This window comes from Netta rufina (genome assembly GCF_964035555.1).
Source record: "Netta rufina genome assembly, chromosome: Z".
Taxonomy (NCBI): Eukaryota; Metazoa; Chordata; class Aves; order Anseriformes; family Anatidae; genus Netta; species Netta rufina.
The window spans coordinates 8,846,954-8,869,604 of record NC_140126.1 but is presented as its reverse complement, the minus strand read 5'-3'; the positions used below and the strand labels follow the sequence as shown (position 1 = coordinate 8,869,604).

At 44.1% G+C, this 22,651-nt stretch overlaps 1 protein-coding gene across 1 annotated transcript; it reads left to right on the top strand.

Moving 5' to 3' along the window:
• Positions 1–13,221: 13,221 nt before the first annotated feature.
• CAPSL (calcyphosine like) lies at positions 13,222–18,273 on the top strand (the record flags this gene model as incomplete). Its single annotated transcript, XM_084305662.1, has 4 exons — positions 13,222–13,358; positions 14,659–14,836; positions 15,662–15,871; positions 18,172–18,273. The coding sequence occupies 4 exons, from the start codon at positions 13,222–13,224 to the stop codon at positions 18,271–18,273; spliced, it is 627 nt and encodes a 208-aa protein (XP_084161788.1).
• Between the last annotated feature and the right edge of the window lie 4,378 nt (positions 18,274–22,651).

Sequence of the window (22,651 nt, the reverse complement as noted above, 5' to 3'; positions counted from 1 at the left end):
GCCCACGGCCCTACGTTGCCTCCCCTCACCATCCATCTGCGTCGGGCCAGCAGCCTGGGAGTAGCCGTGTTACCACTCCATACCAGCCCCCGAAAGCTCCCCAGTCCCAGCTGGAAACACCAGGTGCAAGTTAACATTGCAGGTAAAGGATTTTATTTTCCATTTTCTGGCTTGCAACGGGCTTCTCTCACCGGTTGACCTTGTGGCTTGGCCGCGAGCAGTTTGTTTTACATACGTATACATATATCATCACATATAGATATAAATGTAATGAATAGCAAGGCCCTCCTGCCAGAACAGAGCCAAGTGCTGCTGGGGAGGGGGGAGAGGCAAAGGGGAGGCTGCAGGCTGACACAGAAAGGTTGGTGGGACTGGGAAGCCTGATTTTTAGTGAGATGTTAAGGGGGTTGCTAAACACCCATCCAATTTTCATGCTTGCAATAATTTAATGAAATTGTTAGGAATAAAAACCAAATACATGCAATTGGTTTAGGCCACTTAAATTGATTGACAGACTCTGAGGTCTTTTGCTCAGGTGTGGTGTGTGACTTGGGAGTTTGGCCAGGACATGCGCTTTCAGAGCTGACAATAATCCACAGACTGGTGTGGGCTTATGTCTGCCACACCTGGGTGTTTCTCAGGAAAATCAGGCCTGGATTTTGTAAGGGGGCTCTTGGGCTCAGCTGAAGGATAATGTATAAACAAACAGTACTGAACTAGAGCACAGATTAGGTTAAATCTGCCTCTTTCCAGGTTTAAGCCTAAGGCTTAAAGGGATGCAAGGAGATTTGGGTGATGAACAGTTTGACATTTTTCTGAAAAAATAAATAAATAAAAATTCAGGTTTAACTTTTGGTAAGAAAAGCAACCATTGCTGTTCAGCTCACACAACACAGCATTGCCCATGGAAACAAACAATGGTGGAACTCAGGGTGCTGTAATTGCTTGTAGTCCAGGCTGCAAGGCAGAACAAGGCTCTCCAGTGTTCAATTAAATTAACCAGCCCCTTTTTCATTTCACAGTGGGAGATGTGATGATCTTGGAAGAGGTATAAGAATTATAAACATGTAAAATTACAGTTATGACCTTTTCTTGTTGTAGTAATGGTTATTAATACATAACACATTTGGAAAGTACACAGTGAACTGTTATATTCAACTTATCCTGACTGTATCTGTTATTATTTCATGTTAGATCCAAAAGGGGGCTTAGATACTGAAAATTTAGTTTTTGCATTGGTTACTGTGTGTCCTGGTTTCAGGCAGGGTAGACAGCTGCTTAATCTTCTCTGTGCTCAAGGCAGCTATGCCAAAAGCCCACCGGTACCCTTTTGGATCCTTGAAGTACCCTTTCCTGAGGTAGTCTATGCCGAGGATGCACGGAGCCTCTGGGCCAGTCACGATGGGGTGCTTTTGCCACTCATTCCCAGTTAGACTCACTTCAGCTTCCAATATGGTTAGTTCTTGGGATCCCCCCGTCACTCCGGAGATAGAGATGGGTTCTGCCCCTTGGTGGCCTGACAGCATTAGGGTACACTGTGCGCCTGTGTCCACTAAAGCTTTATATTTTTGCGGTTCCGGTGTGCCAGGCCATCGAATCCACACAGTCCAGTAAATCCGGTTGTCCCTCTCCTCTACCTGGCCAGAGGCAGGGCCCCACTAGTCCTGGTCGGAGTATCTATCAATTATTTCTTCCAAATGTGAAGCAGAAGTCTCTTCGTCAGGGTCAGGAGTAATACTATCCCTTTTACTGCCTCTGGGGGACTGTCCAACAGAAACTGGGGCAGCAATCCTCCTAGGGGCCCTCTTTGTTGCTGCTGTATCTTTCTGTAGCTCACGTACCCGAGCAGCAAGGACCGAGGTCGGTTCACGGTCCCACTTCCTCATATCTTCCCCGTGGTCACGTAAATAAAACCACAAGGTACCTCGCGGTGTGCGTCCCGGATTCTCCCTTGTTTGAGCTGGGGACTGCTGGTGCTTGATGGCTGAAAGATTTTTCCGTCTAGGTGAGCACGAAGCTATGTGTTCATCTAACCGTTGGGACAGTCTCTCCACAGCTGAAATGCAGCCCCGTACTGGTGCAGAGAGATTTTCTTCATATTTATGAAGTTGATTGGACACGTTGTCCACAGTTGGCCCCATTCCCTCCTCCCAACCCATTACTGCCAGTGTGCTGGCATGTGTTGGGGGTGCAGCCCGTACAAACTTCTGCCACATGGACGTTGTGCATTGGACTTCATCAGGGTCTTTAGGTGCCTGGGTGTTGTTTAAATCACTATAAAGCAGCTCCAGCACAGCTAATTCCCACAGCTGCTGGAGGCCCTTATCCATAGTGGTCCATTTGTTTACTTGGTATACAGTATCCTCTTTGTGGGGATACCTTTCTTTCACAGCTGTTAGGATTCACCTCCAGAGACTGGTAACTTGTGCCTCTCTTCCAATTACTCTATCAATGAGCCTTTCTCTAGAAAGGGATCCCAGCTGCTTGGCTTCATTGCCTTCTAGCTGTTGGGTATTGGCCCCACTATCCCAGCATCGAAGCAGCCAAGTGAGGATGTGCTCACCTGGATGGCGACTGAAGTCTTTTCGTATTTCTCGCAGCTCACTCAAGGATAGAGACCGAGTAGTTTCTGATTCATCTATGATTTCAGTCTCTGCCGTGATGACGCTGCTTTAGAGCTGCCTGCCTTTTCCTCTTCTCCCTCATCCATAGGAGGAGCTTCTTCCCTTACTAAATGACCTGATCCCCGTTTCCACTGTTTTGTCTTTACTACAGGGGCGACTGATACCATAGATGGTCAGTCCTCTGGGGTGGTCACAGTGTGTGCTGTCTCATCATTAAATTCAGGAACCTCCCTCTCCCCTTGGGGGTGCTGGGCAATGTTAATTGACATCTGATAGGCGTAAGCCAGACCCCAGCAGAGTGCAGCAAGCTGGTGGAGTTCTCTAGTATTGCCAGGGTCAGGGCATACATCTTTCGAACATTCTACCAGTTTTCTTGGATTTTGTACTTGTTCAGGGGTGAAATTTAGAACCATTGGAGGAGAAAACCGTGATAGGTACCTGCCCAAATCCCCCCCCACACCTTGCCACCCACAACTTTGTCTGGGGACAGGTCCTTGGATAATATTCTTAATAAATTGCTTTACCTTGGGGAAGAAGACAAACACTAGACCTAGTAATAGGAGGATAATATCTGACCAAGGGTATCCAAGATACTGAAAGGCTGCTGTAATAAGCCCACAGGGAGAAAAGTAGAAGGCACCACACCCGATATTATTCACTGATTGACTGCTAGGGTCAAAAAAGAAGGCGCTGTAATTCTTAATATTTTCAATAAGATAATCTCATTGAGACCAGGAGGATAACAATGCCGGGCCTGAATACCAAACAAAACTGAAGGCCAGTATGTTACAGCACAACATGATTAAAAAAAAAAAGCACAGACCAACATTTTCTCCGATCGGATGTAAAGGAAAAAAGAAAACAGAGAGTGGGCTACATACAACATATCCACACAGAAAAGTATTACCAGAAAACAGAGCATTATGACTACCAATATGTTAGTTGTAAATACTTTAGTCAATGCTATTGTTATCTCAACCCTCGAGTTCTCTGTGTTGTATTTTCTCCCCCTTCCTCTTTGAGGAGAGGGGGAGTGAGAGAGTGGTTGTGGTGGAGCTTGGCTGCCCACCTGAGTAAAACCACCACAGTCCTTTTTGGCGCCCAATGTGGGGCTCGAGGAATTTGAGATAAGGATGATAGTTGATAGAAGTAACGGGCAAAATATGCACAGGATGGTTGTTAGGAATGTATTAGTTGTGAAGAATTTAAGAAAGCAGTAACTGTGAGATGTTAGTGTGGTGAAGGGATGAGGGGTGGTGTGTGTGTGTAACACAGTGTGTCACAGTTTGCATGTAGTAGTATTATTTCTAAATGTGAGCATACTGTTTTGATGTGTGGACATTACTGCAGAGAAGTCCTCCAGCATTTACAACTGCAGGTATGAGGTATGAAAATGAGTGTGTCCTCTTGCACTTGGTAGAGGAGTCAGCACAGTAATTAATTTTCACAATAGGTTAAGAAAAATTTTAAAAGCATGGGGTATCAGAACACTACATCAAAGATGACTAAGTGTACAGCATAATCCTTTGTGTTTTTGTTTTTTTTTTTTTTTTTCCCTGCCATTAAAACTCAGAAAGTTTCACACACACCAAAAAAGGAATCCTCATGGTAAATAATATTGTCAGGGGAAAAATATTCCCATTTTAAACCAAACTATTACCTAATTAAATTGAACTCCCAACCTATAAAATATTTTTACATCCAAAAATATTGTCTCCCTGTGCAGCTGGTAGCAAGCCAGCTCCAATAAATGGTGCTCACAATTGCTCTCTGGAGCTGAGACCCCATGGACAATGACCCCAAGGAGGACACTGGTGGGCCTGGACCAGGCTGTACTAGGCCACACAGGCCTTATGTTCCAGACTGGTGCCTAGGGTCACTCCCTGATGATGTTTTATCATCTGACAGAGACATAGCCCAGCCTCTTCACATGGGGACATGGAGATGTGGCCCAGCCTTTCCACGTGGGGACATCCCCATGGCAGTGGCAATCAGCTTCCAGCACAGGGTCATGCCTGGCAGAGCTGCCATCTACCTGCACGTTCTTCCCAACAGCAGGTCCTCAGCATTTCTTACCTTCACCACATCTTACCTCACCCTTACCCCTCACTCTGGAGAAGCACAGATACATACATCTTTTAGCAGTATGTCTTCTGTTAAAGGTATGTGTTGCTTGATATTTTTTTAAGGTCATTTGAGAAGAGGAGCCTTCCAGAAAAGGGGACAATTGTTTTGAAATCTTTCTTCTTGTAAATTTACCACAAACATGTTCTCAGCTGGAGAATGAAAAATGTAAACGTGAGGTATTTATGATCTTTATAAAGCTCAGCAACAGATGTTTACCAAAAATCAGTTATTTTTAGCACCATACACACCATAAAATAGGGGAAATTTGTTTTAAAGCTTTTTTTCAAAGTGAATATCATCATTTTTCTTTTATTCTCTTACATTTTTCAAAAATACTGACAAACATGTCACACACAATCAGACAATGTAACGCATGTCTGCCAGACATAGAAAACTTCTGTGCTCAGTCCCCCCCTCTTTCTCTCCTCTGGAAAATAAAACAGTTAAGTGGACCCAGCACTTAGTAGAATCAAATGTCTTTTGATGCTGAAATACTCTGTTTGGTCTCTGCAGAGAGAGGGAGTTAAGGAAGAATAGGAAAGCATTCTGCAGCTTGATGCGAAGAAAACCATAACAAGCTGCTCTGTGATAAGGACAAAGAAACAGAAGCTACAACCAAAGGAGCAGATTTCAGTGAAGCTGCTGCTCATAGAGGCCTCCCGAAAGCCCATAATAACAAAGCGCTGTTAATAGAGGTGGGGGCTGGCTGAGAGAGGCACAGACACTTGCAGAAAAGTCTTGATGACTTGTCAATGTCCCTCACAGTCCTCTGAAATGGACATTTTTACATGTATAAATATTGTACAGGCACAGCTTGGCAGGAGGGAAAAAGGTGCTAAGGAAGCAATTTCAGTAGCTGCACAGGAGAGGGCAGAGGCTCTTTCTTTAAGACTTGGGCAAAATATCAGCTGGAGTAGATGGAGGCTGAAGTGAGGAGAAGCTGCTTTAATTACCAGTGATGGAAATGTTTCACTTGTCAGTCTGTGGAGCATGTCTGACATCACTTATTACTTCAGTCTGTGATACAACTTCTAAAATAACCCAAAATAAGATGCATTCTTTCATTATTGTTCTCTGGAGCTTCCTCTCCAAATTATCAGAGAGGGTTTTTTGGGCCCTGTCTCCAGAAGTTTGTTGGTGGCATGCAAACCAAATGCTTTTCCCTACCAGAAAAGCTCGGCATGTGTCCTTGTTTCAGCTGGTGTAGAGTTAATTTTCTTCCTAGTCACTGGCATGGTATTGTGTTTTGAATTCAGGATGGGAATAATACAGAGCAGTGCTTACACTAAGACAAGGACGTTTCAGCTTCTGGTGCTGCCCTGCCCATGAGAAGTCTGTGGATGCACAAAGAGCTGGAAGGGGACAGGGCCAGGAGAGCTGGCCCAGGCTGGACAAAGGGGTATCCCACACCTGAGGGTGTTGTGCTGAACAATAAATCACTTGCTTGTGTATCCTTTCATTTTTATATCTTATTAAACTGCCCTTATCTCAACCCACAAGTTCTTGCACTTTTCAGTTTTTTTCTGCCATCCCAGTGTGGAGGTGGAGTGAGCAAACAGCTGTGTGGTGTTAAACTGCTGGGTGGGAATCAAAACAATGTGGCAGAAAGATTAAGCAGACGCCTACCCATCCCTGTTGGTGATACAGCATTGTTCTACAGAGCCAGGGGATATCCCAGATTCCCTTCTCTATATAGCCTTCTCCCTTCAGAAACAACTTTTTCACCCAAAATGATTAGGTATTGTCAGGCTCCTTTGCACATGTGGAGCCCTGAGACGGTAACACTTTTGTATGTGAGCTGTTGTTGCTTCATCGAAGATTTTATTTCTCTGTCTGCAAAGGGCAGATTCTTGCAGAGATGAGACAGAAGACAAAGCTAAAGACCCAGGGCCAGATCTCAAAATGGATTAAAGCCAAATACTGGCATTTAACCTCCTCAACCTCTGTGGTGTCCAAAACCCTGTGGCTTGTGACCACCAGAACCTAAACATTGAAATCTTTCAAACCTACCACTGTTGAAAGGGAGTCTCAACACTACCAAGTCAGACCTGATCCCAGACACAGTGGAAGCCCAAACACAGGGCCATTTTAGGCAGCAAGATCACTCCAGACATCTGCACAGAGCTATTCAGTACCTACCTGAGCTCTCCTAGGAGTGTAGTTGAAAAGATAGCAGGACACCTAATGGTGCCAGATGCTGGCATTGAGACAATTGAATCACCCTCAAGCTGTCTCTCCTACAGATCCACAGTAACATAAAATCATTTACATTTAACAAATAGCTAGTTTGGGTGAGCTTGTAGGTCTTCTGGCCCAATCTCTTAATCCCCACAGTAGCTGTGGTTGGGGTACAAGCATCGGGCATGACTGAGTTCTCCCCCCATATACACCTCTCCAGCAGCCAGACATTTCTCAGCATCCTGAGATGGAACTGCTCCTATAGAGCTGTTCTCCACAGTTTTCTATAGTCCATCTTCAAATCAATTAACACAATTAGCCTTCATGGGAACCTCACAGCAACAAATACCACAGGTGCGGAGTTGCCACCTCTTGCATGCCACATCTGGTGTTGAAAGCAATTGCTTGGATTTCATGGCATCCTCACTGAGGAATAAGGACTAGAAGGTAAGCAGACACTGTTGGTAAAGTCCAGCAAGAGTGTCTCTGTCAACAGGCTTGCCAATCTTACCATGGTGACTTTAAGCCAGGTTTGTTGGGATGGGTGGCCAAGGCCTGGGCAGAGAGGCATGAGGCAGTCCTAACACTTTCCAGCTGAAAGCAGCACTGCTGGCAGCCACCTCAAATGCCTGCACAGCACAGAGGCACACAGACAAGAGCAGAAGAAATTAAAAGTCAAAGCGCACTCCTTCTTTACTGGTTTCTTCCTGTTTGTCTGGTGTAGGAATCATATTTATGGGTTTGTAATTCCAGCCTAACTCATCAGACATGACTTTCCAGGGATGCTATTTTTTTAGGCTTGGCAGAATCAAATCTGATTAACATAAGCACCTTCATACACCTCTAATTTTTAGGTCCCCGGGAGAGTGACTCTCAAAATAGGTGCCTGCATTCCCTGCCTAACCAACTGACACACACAGGTGCCTTTGATAACCCTCAGGCAAACGCAGAGGAGTTTGGTGTCCAGTTCCCCCGAAGCTCCCAAGGAAGCAAGGCTCTCACAGGCATTCATGTCACGCAGCAGAGACATGCAGGGTCTGCAACCACACCCTAGATTACTGATCTGAGCCCTCACAGGACATGAATTTGGGATGATGATGAAGACAAATTCCTTTTCCACTGTCTCCTGGCTCCCTACAGTTTGGCTTTTGGATTGCTTTTTCCAGCATTGTCCTCCAGCATCCAGTCTGGGTATGCTCTGCAGGGAGAACAGGGAGATGGGATACTCCTGCTGCAGCTTGTAAGCTTCTGCAGCTTTTTAAATGCCAACAGGAAGAAACTGTCAGCTCCACTTTCTCTAGGGTTTGGCAGCAAAAAATGGTGCTTTTTGGATAGCAGCAAGAACTCAGTATCATGTTTGGATGCTACAGCCGTTGTAGCTCTGAGCCCATTTCCATTTTAGAAAAATCACAACATGTCGTGGGTTTACGTGGCAAGGTTTTGGTAGCAGGGGGCCATAGGGGTGGTTTCTGTGAGAAAGATCTAGAAGCTGCCCCATGTTTGGGAAGGGCCCCATTGTTTTCCAGATCTGAGCCAACAAGCGATGTTGTTTTGTGCCTCTGTGAGAGCATATTTAAGACAGGGAAAAAAACGCTGCGACACACAGCAGCTGGGAGGGAGAGAGCAGTGAGTAATGGCCTTGCAGGCATCAAGGTCAGTGTAGAAGGAGGGGGAGAGGTGCTCCAGGTGCCGGAGCAGAAGTCCCCTGCGGCCTGTGGTGAGGCCCATGGTGAAGCAGGATGTCCCCCTGCAGCCCATGGAGTACCACGGTGGAGCAGGGTTCCACGCTGCAGCCCGTGGAGGAGACCACGGTGGAGCAGGTGGCCCTGCACCGATGGAGGCTGCCGCCTGTGGAAGACCCCTGCTGGAGCAGATTTCGGGCTGGACCTGTAGCCCGTGGAGAGGAGCCCACACAGGCAGGAGCAGGTGACCTGGCAGGAGCTGCTGCCCATAGGGGAGCCAGGTTGGAGCAGGTTTCTCCTGAGGGATGGACCCCGTGGTACGGACCCATATCTGGAGCAGTTCTGGAAGAGCTGCTGCCTGTGGGAAGCCCACGCCGGATCAGTTCATCAAGGACTGCATCCCGTGGGTGGGACCCCACAGCACAGGGGACGAGAGTGACCGAGAAGGAGCGGCAGAGAAGAAGTGCCGTAGACTGACCATAGCCCCTACTCCCTCATTCCCCTGCACCGCTCGGGGGGAGGAGGTGGAAGAGGGTGGGTGGGGGGGGAAGGTGCTTTTGGTTTCTTTCCTTTGTTTCTCACTTCTCTAGCTTGTTAGTAATGAGCAATAAATCTTACTGTCTTCTTATGCCGAGTCTGTTTTGCCCATTACAATAATTATTGTGTGATTTTCTCGTCCTTATCTCAACCCTTGAGCCCTTTTCACATATTTTCTCCCCATTCCTCTTTGAGGAGGGGGAGTGAGAGAGTGGCTGTGGTGGAGCTCGGCTGCCTACTCGAGCGGAACCACGACACGTACACATTATTAGTAGTAGTACTATTATCATCATTATTTTTATTATTATTGTTAGTATTATTATTATTATTTTCCTGTCTTATTAAGCTGTCTTTATCTCAACTCACAGGCTTCACTTTCCCATTTCTCTCCCCCATCCCAGAGAGGGAGGGGGAAGGGTGACCAAACAGCTGTGTGGTGTTTAGCTGCTGGCCGAGTTAAACCACAACACTGTGTAGGTGTCTGTCCCCTGGCACACACTGTGCTGTCCACATCAGTTCCCATATTCAGTGCATCAGAAGGGGCAGATACTTAATATCAACCTGTAGGAATAGCTGCTTAAAGTTAGGAAAAAGAGGACAAGAGATTAGGACATGCCATCAGCTTGGCTCTGGAGTATCACCGGTGATGAGACATGCTGTTTTGTTCTTCCATAAGAACTATGTGTTCTATCTCCCACAACGGCATGATGCCTTTGCAGAGAGGTGACAAAATCCCAGCCTTGGCCTCCAGCCTCATCCTCCAGGAAAGAGCTGGAAGCACGGGGAAAACAGGATGTCTGAGCTCCATATTCCAGTGCAGGATCTGAACAACCACATTTATCTTCAATGCCAATATCTACAATGTTGTTTTAATCTGATGGTCTTATGCAACCACTCAGAGGAGGTTTCTCATTTCCCCCTGGGAAGTTCCAGTTGAAGATGAAGACCGACAGGTCACCCAGATCTCTTGCAGATCAGGGTGACCTGTTGGTCTAGGTGTCCATCACCCTAAATTGTACTGCTGTTATGTAATCTTAAGGATTTTTTAATATTTTATTTTATTTTATTTATTTATTTTTTTGTCCTAGCAAGAATGTTGTTTAAGCAGCTAGTGGGACTTCCTGCAGAGGTACCTGATTGTTACCATTTTTCCAAGGTCACATCTTGCTTCATTGTTTGTGAGCTCTGTAACTCCTGTCCTTTCAAAGACTGAGATCAGATCCTGCTGCTAACAAATAACAAAAGGATTTTGCCACTCATTTCTAGTAGAGATATAATCAGGTATTGCACTCTCTCAATATTTCATGGGACAGTCTGCAGAAAGAGGGTTGCTTGGAAAAAGCAGCATATATGGAGAGCAAACTGAAAGAAAGAGCTTTTGAATCACTGTGAATTCTCCATCCTTGCTATGATTCAGAATCTGTTTTCTTAAAACATTTCTTGAAATAATCTTTTAACAGCCTTGGAAGTGTTCATCTTTAGTTTACAGCAGCTGCCAGCAGAAACAGGGAAGTGATAGACATACTAGTGCGGACCAGGCTCATCTGTGCTGGGGTTTATATTTTAATGCTTTTATTATTTTTTATCATTTTATTATTTTTATAATAAATTTTATTATTTTTATTATTTTTATTATTTTATTTTATTTTATTATTTTTATTTATATTTTTAATGCTTTTTTTTTATACATTCATTGAATGTATAGTAAGGATTGTCAAATACATGCTGTTGTGTGACATAGGAAGCCAGTTCATGTTTAAGAGGCTTTAATGTAATATGTAATTTAAGTGCAATATTTTTATGAACTAACTTTAATTGCTGAGTTTGATATCACAGCATGGTGAAGGTTGATCTTGTTATTGGACATTTATAGAGAATGTAGATTCTCAAAGACCAGCAGAATGATTGACTGTTAGTGTTTTTAACCATTATATGTAGAGATAAAAAATGGAATTGTTGCTGCCTATGGTATTAGGAAGATTATAATAATGCTTTGTTCCACCTCAGAAAGAATACTGACAAAATACTGGAACAAGTCAGGAACAACAGCAGAATTATTTAACATCTGGAAATCTATTTTGTAGCAAGAGTTCTAAGCTCTGTCTAATTGCTTAGCCAAAGAGTGCTTAAAAGGAGCCTTCAGATGTTTGCATCTGGACAAATTTTGAACAGGTGTAGCCCTTAATCTAGTAAAAGAAAATATAATATCATTTGGTGATGGGGAAATTTCAGACTGGAAGCAAAGGAGATACTTTAAAAATGAAAATGATTCAATACCAGTACAATTTAGTCTAGAGATGGCGCGTTCTTGCCTAGAAATGCTTTTACGTGCAGAAGCAAATTATGTACTTGCTGCAGAGATAATTGAGGATTGGACAGTTTCAGTGGCTTTTATGGAGGTATAGGAGATTATAATAGATATCATATCAGATGGTCCCTCTCTAGCCTCAATTCATCAATCTCACTGCAATGATTATTTGATGTGTGTTGCAGTATACGGGAAATGCCCGCACTGAGCCTGAGGCAGAGAGCTACTGAAGTCCTTACGTGGTGTTTTTGTGTAGATATTTTCAGTGTGCAATGGAGATGAATTATTTCATAATTTGTCTCGATCATGTCTGCATAGTATTTATGCATCCAAATGTAATACAGAGGCAGAAACACAGTGCTAAGCATGAATGTTTATACACACTGTATATAGATATATATGCATAATATATAGAAGCTATAGGATATAAATACTGAATGAAAATACAGATTGCACTGTACTTACATAATCTCACTGTATTTTATATTCTTGGCAGCTAAACATTTCCCCTTAAGGACAGGTCATTGTTTCCAGAAAACATTTTTGACTGCTGACCTCGCATAGCTGGAAGGCTTCTTGGTCACTCACTAATGAGCTCCTGGGATAACTTTGCCCATCCTGGCTGAAGCAAAAGCTAACAACAATCTCTTTTCTACCACACTGGATTTCTGCATTATGCTAGCACTGAAAACAATTTTGGGGAACAAAGACTTTCTGTCTTTATGTTTCTCCCAAGCTCAGTTGGTGTGGTCTGAAGGGGTTGCAAAAGCCAGCACACATAAAAACAACAAGCAGCCATAGCCAATGCCCTGTAGACAGGAGTGGAGTAGTTAAGGTGAAAAAGTTTAATCCCCAGTTTCTCAGAAATTTTCTGACTGCTTCAGTTCAATGACACCGAGATTCGAAGTGCGGTGGGCACCCATGATGCCTCCACATCATGGTTGCCCACCTTCCACATCTCCCCTCCCTTGGGCACCCCTCAGCAGAGAGCACCAGGCCCAGGCAGGCCTCTGCCATGACTCAGCCAGGCCGCTCCACAGCTCTGCCACACTGTGGCCTCCTCCTGTGATGCTTTAACGGCTGGAAGACATTTTGGGAACCTTCTTCGTGATCTGCAGGCCCAGCAGCCAGGCTATGGATGGCAGTCCTGGCCTTGAGCTGCTTCCCTACTCAGCCACAAGGATGGGGACCCAAGCTTACGAGTGTCTTCATTGCCCACACACCCTCTCCCCAGCATCAGCATAGGGAACAACAGACAGAAAAGAAGAAAGCCCTCAGCCAGGACAATTTTTGCTGTCACTGCTTTTCCTGTTTGGGAACACTAACTGCCAACCTGGCAAGGCTGAGGAGGCTCAGCGGGTCTGCAGTACAGCAGCAGCAGTGCTCTCCCAGTTACGTCCACCAGCTTTCATTATGTTTGTACACTCTAGGCAAGCAAACTCGTACCCATATTTTCAAATTTCATCTGGGTTAAGGCAGCAGTGTCGTTGTCTGAGCTCTTCTTTCGGGTTTGGTGGCCCATGAAGTGCAGGTCAAAGCAATTATTTTCACTCAATGAAAAGAAAATGTTCGGTTCCTCTGGCAATTTCCTCTTCTGAGAAAAAGATAAAATGAAAAGGAAATAGAGGGTGAAAAGGAGTCCTCATGAAAGAGTTGCAAACACCTTACAAGTGAGGGACTTAGGATGCTCTATATACTAAGGCAGGCTTCAGTACACTGTGTTTTGTGTATGAACCCACATTGTCTGAGAGCTTTGATCTTTCAGATGGCAGGCACAGAAAGGCATGACCGAGAGATGGCAATCCAGGCCAAAAGAAACCTGTCTAAAACAACTGACCCTGTAGAAAGACTTCGACTGAGATGCTTAGCAAGGGGATCTGCAGGCATCAAAGGACTTGGCAGGTGAGTCCAAGAAGTCAAATCAATGAAGTCAAATCAAACGTTCAGCCTAACAGTTTCAGTTGCAGGGGGCACCATAACTAGTGAAAGGGTGGTTATGGGAAAAAGAGATGGGGGCTCTTTGTAGGGTGTCCAGTGATGATGAGGTGAGAGTCAGTGTCCATAAGTTGATGTGAAGGAAATTCCAGCTGAATATGTTGAAAAGCTGTTTCACCATGTGCATGACAAAGCACTGGAAGACAGCTAAGCACTGGAAGCAAAACTTCCATCTTTGGAGACTTTCAAACACTAGCTGGCTAAAGCACTGAGCACCTAGGCTTAGCTTTGAATTTAACATTGCTTTGAGTGAAAAGTTGCATTAGATACCTCCAGAGATCATGTTTAACCTAAATTATTCTGTCTTTCTTAAAATAAAGATCCCAAAACAGCTCTTGGTTGAAATTCTGGCCCTGCTGAATTGTGCAGTAGGAATCCCCACTGCTCTTATTGAGCATGGCTGTGCTTTGCACTCCTTGTGCTGTTGTTTGGGCCTGGAAAGTACAATACCCCTCCCTGATATCTTGTTTACAAGTGGCAAAGTGAGTCCTCAAGAATTTCTGAACTAGATCCAGGGAAGGAATTCAGGCTCATTCAACTCACTCTTTAGCTGCCTGTGCTCAAAGTTTTGGTCCTTCAAACTTTCCACCCAACTACCAACTGTGCCAGGAAATGTTTGAATTTGAAATTCTTCATTTTTGCCAGGGAGAGAGGAAGAATGTAGAACATCTCTCTCCACTTCATGTTTTCTGCAATTAACTTAAGTGCCTTGATATGAGGGATTTTGTCATTCCTTGGGGTGTGACTCCCATTGTACAATGGTCTGTCAGCTGCCCAGTACATGGGGGGCACACAGGCTGCTTCTGCAGTCACCCTGAGAGTGTGGGGCACCCCACCCCAGGAAGGGGTAGCTGGGTCATGCCCTGGAACCCCTCCTTGTCTTCCTTAGCCTCAGAGGGATCCTAGATGACCTGTTGCAACTTCATCTATCTGAACAACTCTTGGAGAGCTCAATATGTAATGAATAGCAAGACTACTTCAGTTAAGGTGCCTTCAACTCATTTAACTTAAGCTTCAGGAACACAATCTAAGCAGGTCCACTCTGCTGTCGATTTTGTGTGTGTGTGTCTGTGTGTGTCTGTGTGTGTGTGTGTTTGTTTTTCTCATATCTCAGTAAGGTGGCCCTATTCTCCAGCACCTTGATAAACCTCTGCAGCATCCTTTAAATTCTCCTTTCTGTTCTCCTCAAATTGAACATTTTCCACAGAGCATTTCGCGTTTTGGATGATGACAACAGCAGGACCCTTGACTTCAATGAATTTGTGAAAGGATTAAATGATTATGCTATGATGATAGACAAGGAAGAAGCACACGAGATCTTCCGGGCATTTGATAAAGATGGCAGTGGAACAATTGACTTTGATGAATTTCTTGTTACACTGAGAGTAAGTCTGGGAATTTATGTTATTACTGAATTAAATGGAGAAAGAGCCCTGATTTATCATTAGCTAAACTTCAGTACTACTGAAACACAGTATTGTTGTGCACCTCAGAAACTAGCAAAATCTACAACTGTACTTACAATATCTGTAACTCTTGAGAAGTTACAATATTCCATTTCCATCTTAATATGCCAAAGGGAAAAAACTCACCCCCAAATAACTCCTCTGTGGATGAGAAAGCTCAAAACTTTACATGTCTCTGCAATTGGTTGGCAAAATCTAATAGTCCTAGTAAAGAAATGGTTTTGATGGATTTTTATGAATTGCTGTCTCGATTTAGGTACCTCAGTTCCTATATAACAGTCCAGGTACCTGTGTAGATTAGCCCATTAATCTCACTTTTCTGTCCTTCATCTTATATTATATTTCCTCATAGTGTGAACTAGTCCAGTCGGGGCTTTCTCTAATAGACCACAGCATGACAGATTCTGTTCGGAGCCTCTGCTCTGCTTGAGTCACAACAATTATAAAGAAAATAATTAGTGCTTGCTGATGACAGAAATATTTAAAATTGGTAGAATAGAAGTGTTCAAGAAGTCTTTTCTCTCTTTTTGTTCCTTTACAATCCTATTGATAGACATTAATTGGACTCTACCACACCACTTTTTGGTGATATAATGCCCTTGCTATGTCATGGACAGTGTAGACTGTCAGCATTTTGTTGTCTTATGTGCCTTGAACTCGCTTTACTATTAACAAGAGCAGTTACATGAATTTTGAACTGGGCATTTACAGAAATAAATTGAATCTGCTGATATTTCCTTACAGCCTCCCATGTCGAGTGCCAGAAAAGAGATCGTCATGCAGGTGTTTAGGAAGTTAGATAAAACTGGAGACGGTGTCGTCACAATTGAAGACTTAAAGGGAGTGTATAATGCAAAGCACCACCCAAAGTACCAAAACGGAGAATGGACAGAAGATCAGGTTTTTAAGGCCTTTCTGGATAGTTTTGATTCACCCTATGACAAAGATGGTAAGGTAAGTGATACATCTGATGTCAGGCCATGAAGTCACCAGTTGACTCACAATATGAATTAATTTATTAAACGTGAAAATGGTCCCAGTACCAAACATGCATTTGCATCATATACATGTGGTACAATAAAACATACGCATAATCTCTGTGTAGGACTGTTAGTGCAGCTTGCTTAGGCATTGATAGGCAAAGAACAGGAGGTGCAAAGGTAAGCATGAGACTGCATTTATGGGCTTGTAGCCTATATGGATCTACTTTTATGGATCTAGTTTATTCAAACTCTGTCTTTAAGCTAACTCACTCAATTGCTAATTTTCAAAACCTATGTAAATTGGAGGATATTTTTACTTCTTAGGAGAATAAAAACAGGTTCCAGCTCAAAAGCAGGTTCCCTAATATGTGAATATATAATAACTTTCAGTTAGCATTTCTCTAGTACTCATAATCTCTGAGATACTTTAGTCGGAAGCCAATCTGTAGCAGAGATGGACTTATCCACAGGGTGTCAGAGGGACAGTGAGGTTTGAGAAGAGCAGAGGGAAAGCCAAGAACTGTGGCTGGAGGGCTGTGAGAGTGCGGCCAGAGGGACCCAGGGCTGCCACCAGACGTGCTCCCCAGGAGCTACCAGCCAGGGCAGGAGTAGGAGGCTTTCCTTCCCTCTCCAATGCAGGTGCAAAGCCTGGGCACCCTCTGTGATGGACTTCTCATGCATTCAGTTCATAACTGTCTCTGAGCCAGGCATGCTTCTTTTCCCCTCATTATGTGTCAGCAGAGTTCTTTGGTCTGATCTTACATGCATCGGATCAACACTGAGAGACTTCTGCTGTTCACTTGTCAATATTCGTGGTCCAGGTTTTCAAAATAATGAACTGGATAAGGTTTGATCAACTCTTGATGCAATGTCTGTAACATTTCACTGTCTATCCCCAAATAGTCTTAGGTTGCACCTGGGATTTCTTACTGCACTGTACTGGTGAAACCTGCCTGTCTAATGACTGGTTAATACACCCAAATACTCCACCTGTTTTGTTTCCAACAGGCATGTTCTCAGTTTGGTAGAGTAGTAATTGCTTTTATTTCTCTTGGGCATCATGACTTTGCATTTAGTAGCACAGAGTTTCATCCCTTTCTCTGCTGTGTCACCCTGAGAGGTACCGGTTGTGAGAGTTGTCCCTTTTCTGCAGCAGTGATGATGTCTAGCAAACCTCAGCAAAAATTTCATTTTTTGCTGAGGTCATAAATGAATACATTAAAAAAGATGAGCCCCCAGAATTATTATTGACAAGCTGAATTCCTCTGATTGGCCTCATCAATGCCTTGCTGCTAATAAATGCTACAGTGTTGGAACTTACAGAAAAGTTACCACTCACCTCTTGTTCAGCAGTCCTGACGCTAGCTCACCAGGCTGTGGTTTCTTCTGAGAACTGCCTCTGACTTTGCCTATGCCAGAATCAGGGGTCACTAATGGCTCTGATATGAACAGATGACACCTAAAATGCTTTTAGCTAAAATGCCTCCTGGGTAAGTTTCTGCTAGACAGGTCCTCTTCATCATGATCTTGCTGGGTGCCTCTGAAACAGGCAGAGTCTGTGAAGCTTGTAATCAGGTCGTAATAGTAGGACAGGCTGTAGAATTCCCTTCTCCCATTTGTCATTTGTTGCTTAGCTCTCAAATGCACAACACCATAGGAGCAAATATTTTTAAGTGTAATGTTATATTCAAAGAATAATGCATATGGTTCAAGAGTTAAGGTATCACAAGAGATGCACTATTTTCATCATCAATTACCTATTAAAGATACTCCAAAACTTTTTAGTATTTGAAAGAATTTTTGCTTCTTTAAGTGAGACCTGTTAGGGCACTGATAGTTTCTCTCTAGTGAAGAGGTATAAAGCTCATATCTGTCTCTGGGTTGCATCAGAAACCCCATCCACTTGTATTAATGATAATGCAAATAGACAGATGATAGCACTCCTCGAAAAAAAAAAAATAAATAAAATATTTGCCTTCCTGGATGGCATTGACTTTAAGTTTAGAACCTGATAAGGTTAGTTTAACTCTGTATGTTTAATTTCCATCCAAGTGTTCTTGGAGGACAAAAGCCCTTATTTCTGGTAAAGTGAACTCTGTGCATTTTCACTGTCTTCATTATTCCTGTTATGTTCCTTTTCACTAACAACAATGTGAAATAGCAGGTGTTAAGTTTCATTTAGAATTTTTCTCGATGTGTGGTATTGGCTTACTATAACATGAAAAAGTAAAAAAAAAGTTCATTTTTCTATTTTAAATCCTTCTGTCTCAGGTCACAACAGAAGAATTCATGAACTACTATGCAGGAGTCAGTGCCTCAATAGATACTGATGTCTATTTTATCGTCATGATGAAGAACGCTTGGAAACTCTGAATGTAAGATTAAAGGAACAAGACTTTACTTTCACCTTTTGTAGGTTCCCATGATTAAGTGTATGCACAACAACACGCTCATTTTCCATAATAGCAGCTTCCAGTAACTGTGCCAATTACAGTCTTACAGTCTATCTACAGAAATAATTCCCAGATGCTTTGGTAGTCTCAGCCTTAGGGGATTGGCAGCATAATCGGAGAGCAGATCTGGCATACAGCCACTCAGCAGATCTAACCCTTTTCTTCCTGCATCCCTGACATGTCTTTTCTTCTCTGAGATGAGCTGTTCTTCTCTTCTCAGACATCTGCAGCAGGTCACCATGACTCTTGAATGTATCACCCTCCAGCACCAGATACAGCTCTGTGGGGCAGAGGACACAATAGGAGGAAAATAAATGTTCAGAAAGGGTGATGATCGGGGGCAGGCTGTTAGGAACATGAGACAGTGCCCCAGGGGTGGGCTGGAGGGTCACATACATACCCCTCTCGCTTGCACTGCAGCATCTCCTGGCTTCTTGTGTCTCACCCGTGGGACGGAGCCACTGCCCAAGTGCTCAGCTTGATGCTGGAAATACGTGAGTTCCCAGTGCCGGGAGGCTGGAAAGGGAAACAAACCAAGCAGGGAAGGATGGATCAATATAAATGCCAAAGACTCTTTAGAGCCCTGTCTTTTCCACAGCTTACAACTCAAAGTATGTCAGCTTGCAGGCATCTTTTGTGCGCATGCTTTGCTTCAAACCTCTGTGGGCCTGCTTATTGCTTTTCTCCCCACTTTGGTTTCTTTCTTTTTGTAGTCTGAAACCATCTCACTAATGGTTTTCTTTAAATGGCATACGTGTGTTACAGTATTTTCTTCTCTCTGTTCCTGGAACATTTACCAGTAGGGTAGCTGTTGCCTGTATACACTGACACCGAAAGTTGCTTGCTGCTTTTTCTGCTTTTCGTATTTGTATTGGTTTATGACAGAGCTATGTCTTCAGGGAACTTTCTGGGAACTCAGGAACTTGTAATTTTCTTGTCTGGTCATCTGTTTCTGATGCTGAAGAAAGGGTGGGAACACATCCTTCTCCTTGCTGCCCCTGGCCACACCGATGAGACTGTCAGTTCTGAGATCTGCTGTCTTCTTTCTGTTTCTCTCACAATGTGCTGATGTTCCCTGAGACAGAGTTGCTGTAGCAAATAGTAAATGGCTTGTGCATTGCAGTGTTTTGTCCATTTCAGACTGGCAGCCAGCTAAAAGCAGTGTAGACTCACAGACTATACTTTCAAATTAATTTGACTGATGAAGTCTCTGCTTATGCTTAGTATGGACTGTTAGTGTGTGCAAGGATGTGTTACACTAACAAAACACATGGAATCATAAAAGTCATTAAGGTTGGAAAAGATTTCCAAGATCATCTGGTCCAACACTCCCCCTACCACCAATGTCACCCACTAAATCCTGTCCCTAAGCACCACGTCCAACCTCTCCTTGAACACCCCCAGGGACAGTGACTCCACCACCTCCCTGGGCAACCCGTCCCAATGCCTGACTGCTCTAAGTTGGAGCACTGCAGTCCTGAGTGCTTGTAGCTCTAGTCCTGTGCAAACTCTGCTTTTGTTTTTTCCAGCCATGACCTCAATACAAGCAATAGGTGTATGAAATTCCTTAGTAAATGCTGTGCAAGCTCAGTTATTGTCTTTGATCTGTGAGCCTCTAGAAATTTGCATACTGGCTAACAGTGTAAACTGTTTTTTGAAGGAGTTTTTTTTGTGATTACCATTGATCATAATAGGAGTCTTACTGAGGTGCTACTGAGGTGCTAGCATAGGTTATATGAAAAACAAACTTGCTGCAAATAAAGGCTTTGCATATCCTGGCAGCTTGTGTGCAATCCATTTCTTTTTCATTTACTAATTGGCTCCAGAACAGGGTATCATGTTAGCTACCTTCTAAATTTCAGCTCTAAAGAAAGCAATGGTAATGGATGGCAGGCATCACAAAATGAAGTGCTTTCCTTCTGACATGCTAGCTCATGGTTTCAGACTCCACGAGTAATCTGTTGTGCTGACATTTAATCAAGGGCAATGGAAATTTAAATCTACATAGCTGCAACTCCTAACCAGTTTGTCTTCCCAGTACTAACCCTTTCTGATTTTACTTAATCCCCAGAGCAATATACATTTCTAGAGGGGAGGATTAACTGGGAGCAGGAATAACAGAACCAAACAGCAGAACTGGAAACAACAAAACATTTTTAAAGCCAGCAGAAACTTTGCTACCAGCCTCAGGCAGCCTTCGATGTAGCCTCTTATGTTGGCCTGAGTGTGGGAGCCGGGGGAGCTCAAGCCCCTCGTGCTGGTGTCAGAGCTCAGCACCCACCCTTTGGGCTCCTCACTCTGCCCAGCTGCTGTCCTGTCACCCATGGGGTGTGCTCCTCAGCACCTTCAGGAGGACGTTTTTCATGATTATATTGCTTCAAAAGTCTGAGCTGCCCTTCAACCCCTCACCACCCCTCTCTGCTGAGGCTGCTGCGCTGCCAGCCAGCAGAGCCACAAACGAAGCTTGAGTGCCTGTGCCCAGCCTCAGGCTGCTGTGTGCTGGGTACAGAGATGGCAGATGCTGGAGATAGACCTCGGTGCAGGCTGTCCTGCCAGCCCGTGGTTGCAGAGCACACACGGCAGATGCTGGGAGATAGGTGGCAATGCACGTGACCGTATCTGGCGCTGCCATCAAGATTGTCAGATCTTGGTTGGTACTTCACGCTCGAACATTTTATTTCTTCTTTCTGATTGTGCGACAGATGCTAAACAGGATGGCACAAACCATAGGAACATCTGAGTCTGCAGGGCTGTGAGGCAACATAAGAGGTGAAGATTTTGGCTCCAGCCTTGCTGCAAAAATGCTGTCTGACCCATCTGGTCCTTTAGGGAGGGAAATGGCTTTCTCCTACCTCTACCTGGGCCATCAGAACATCTCTGTGACTCCACCAAACTGGCACAAAGTGGGGGGAGACGCAGAGCACAGCCTCTCCCTTCAGTATGTTCCCAGGAAAAGAAAGGCTGCTTCTGCAACAGCTGGTACTTCATGTTGGTTTTGCCCCTGGTGTGGTTTTGTGGCTTTGTATTTTTGTTCCTGGAGCGAAACTTTTTGGCTTGATCTGGTCCAGAGATGTTTGGTTCATGTTTCTCTCCTGCAGCAAGAATTTTTGGTTCAGGTAACCAAGTTTTGATGCAAGCCTCTTTCACTCTTGCAATCAGGCCACGGGTTGCGCTCACCAAGCTGTTTCACTTTGCTGGTCCCCTGGCAGAAAGCTGTCGTGGCAGGGGCAGATGGAAGCGGCTGAGGTTTTTGCAGACTAAACCGGCTGTGCACGCTGCTAAATGAAACCCAGCGAGGCAGTGACTGCACAGCCCTGCCCCAAAGCCTCACCACTGCGTGGGCAGAGCAGAGCTGTGCCACCCCGCAGCCGGGCTCGCACCTCTGCCGGCAACAGCTGATGGAAGGGGCCAGCCTGGTGGGTTTGGGCTGGTTTTGCTACTGACCTCTGTGCTGGGAGCAGCAGCATGCTCAGCTTCCCATGGTAAACCAGAAAATGCTGAGAGCAGCCCGATGCCATCACCAGCTGCCCATTTTCTGTTACTTTTGCTATGATTGCAACTCCTCCAGGGAAGCTCTGATCTTATGGCATAGACTTAGTATTTGAAACAGTCCCACCAATGGATTTCTGCTTTGTTTCTCATTTTTAATTAAATAATAATAATAATAATATATATATCTTTACTAACATTTGGAGCTTTTTGCATTCATCTGGTGGTGGTTTTATTGTTGGAATACTCTAATTTCATTGCGGCATCTAAGTCTTGCAATCAATATTTAGCAATAACTAGAATAACTTGTCTTACATTCAGTTTGCCAGGACATAGCAACAACTCTGTCTCCAAACACACCAAGCTCAATACACTGACCTCAGAGTTATTGGAATAAACAAAGTGTCAGAGCTTGCTGGGGCAGCACATCCTGATGTCAGATCAGGACAACCTGATGAAAAAGTCAGACTTCTCTGAAAGGGGCTAAAGATTTTTCTGCAAAACATGGGAACGTGTTACATAAACACCTTGCTGTGGGCTACAGTCTATCCATCACACATTTTTAGCTCTGTTTTTCTCATTCCTAGGTTACAAAAGATGAATTTTTGAACTACTACTCCGCAGTTAGTGCCTCTGTGAACACCGATGCCTACTTCATTTCAATGATGCAGAAATCCTGGAAACTCTGAATTTTGCTATTGTTTGCCACACATTGTTTGAAAGCAGAGACAATAAAGATGTGAAGCACTGCTTAGTTTGTTGTGGGTTTGTTTTTTTTCCCCTGTTCTTCTCTGGGGGGCACTTTCTGA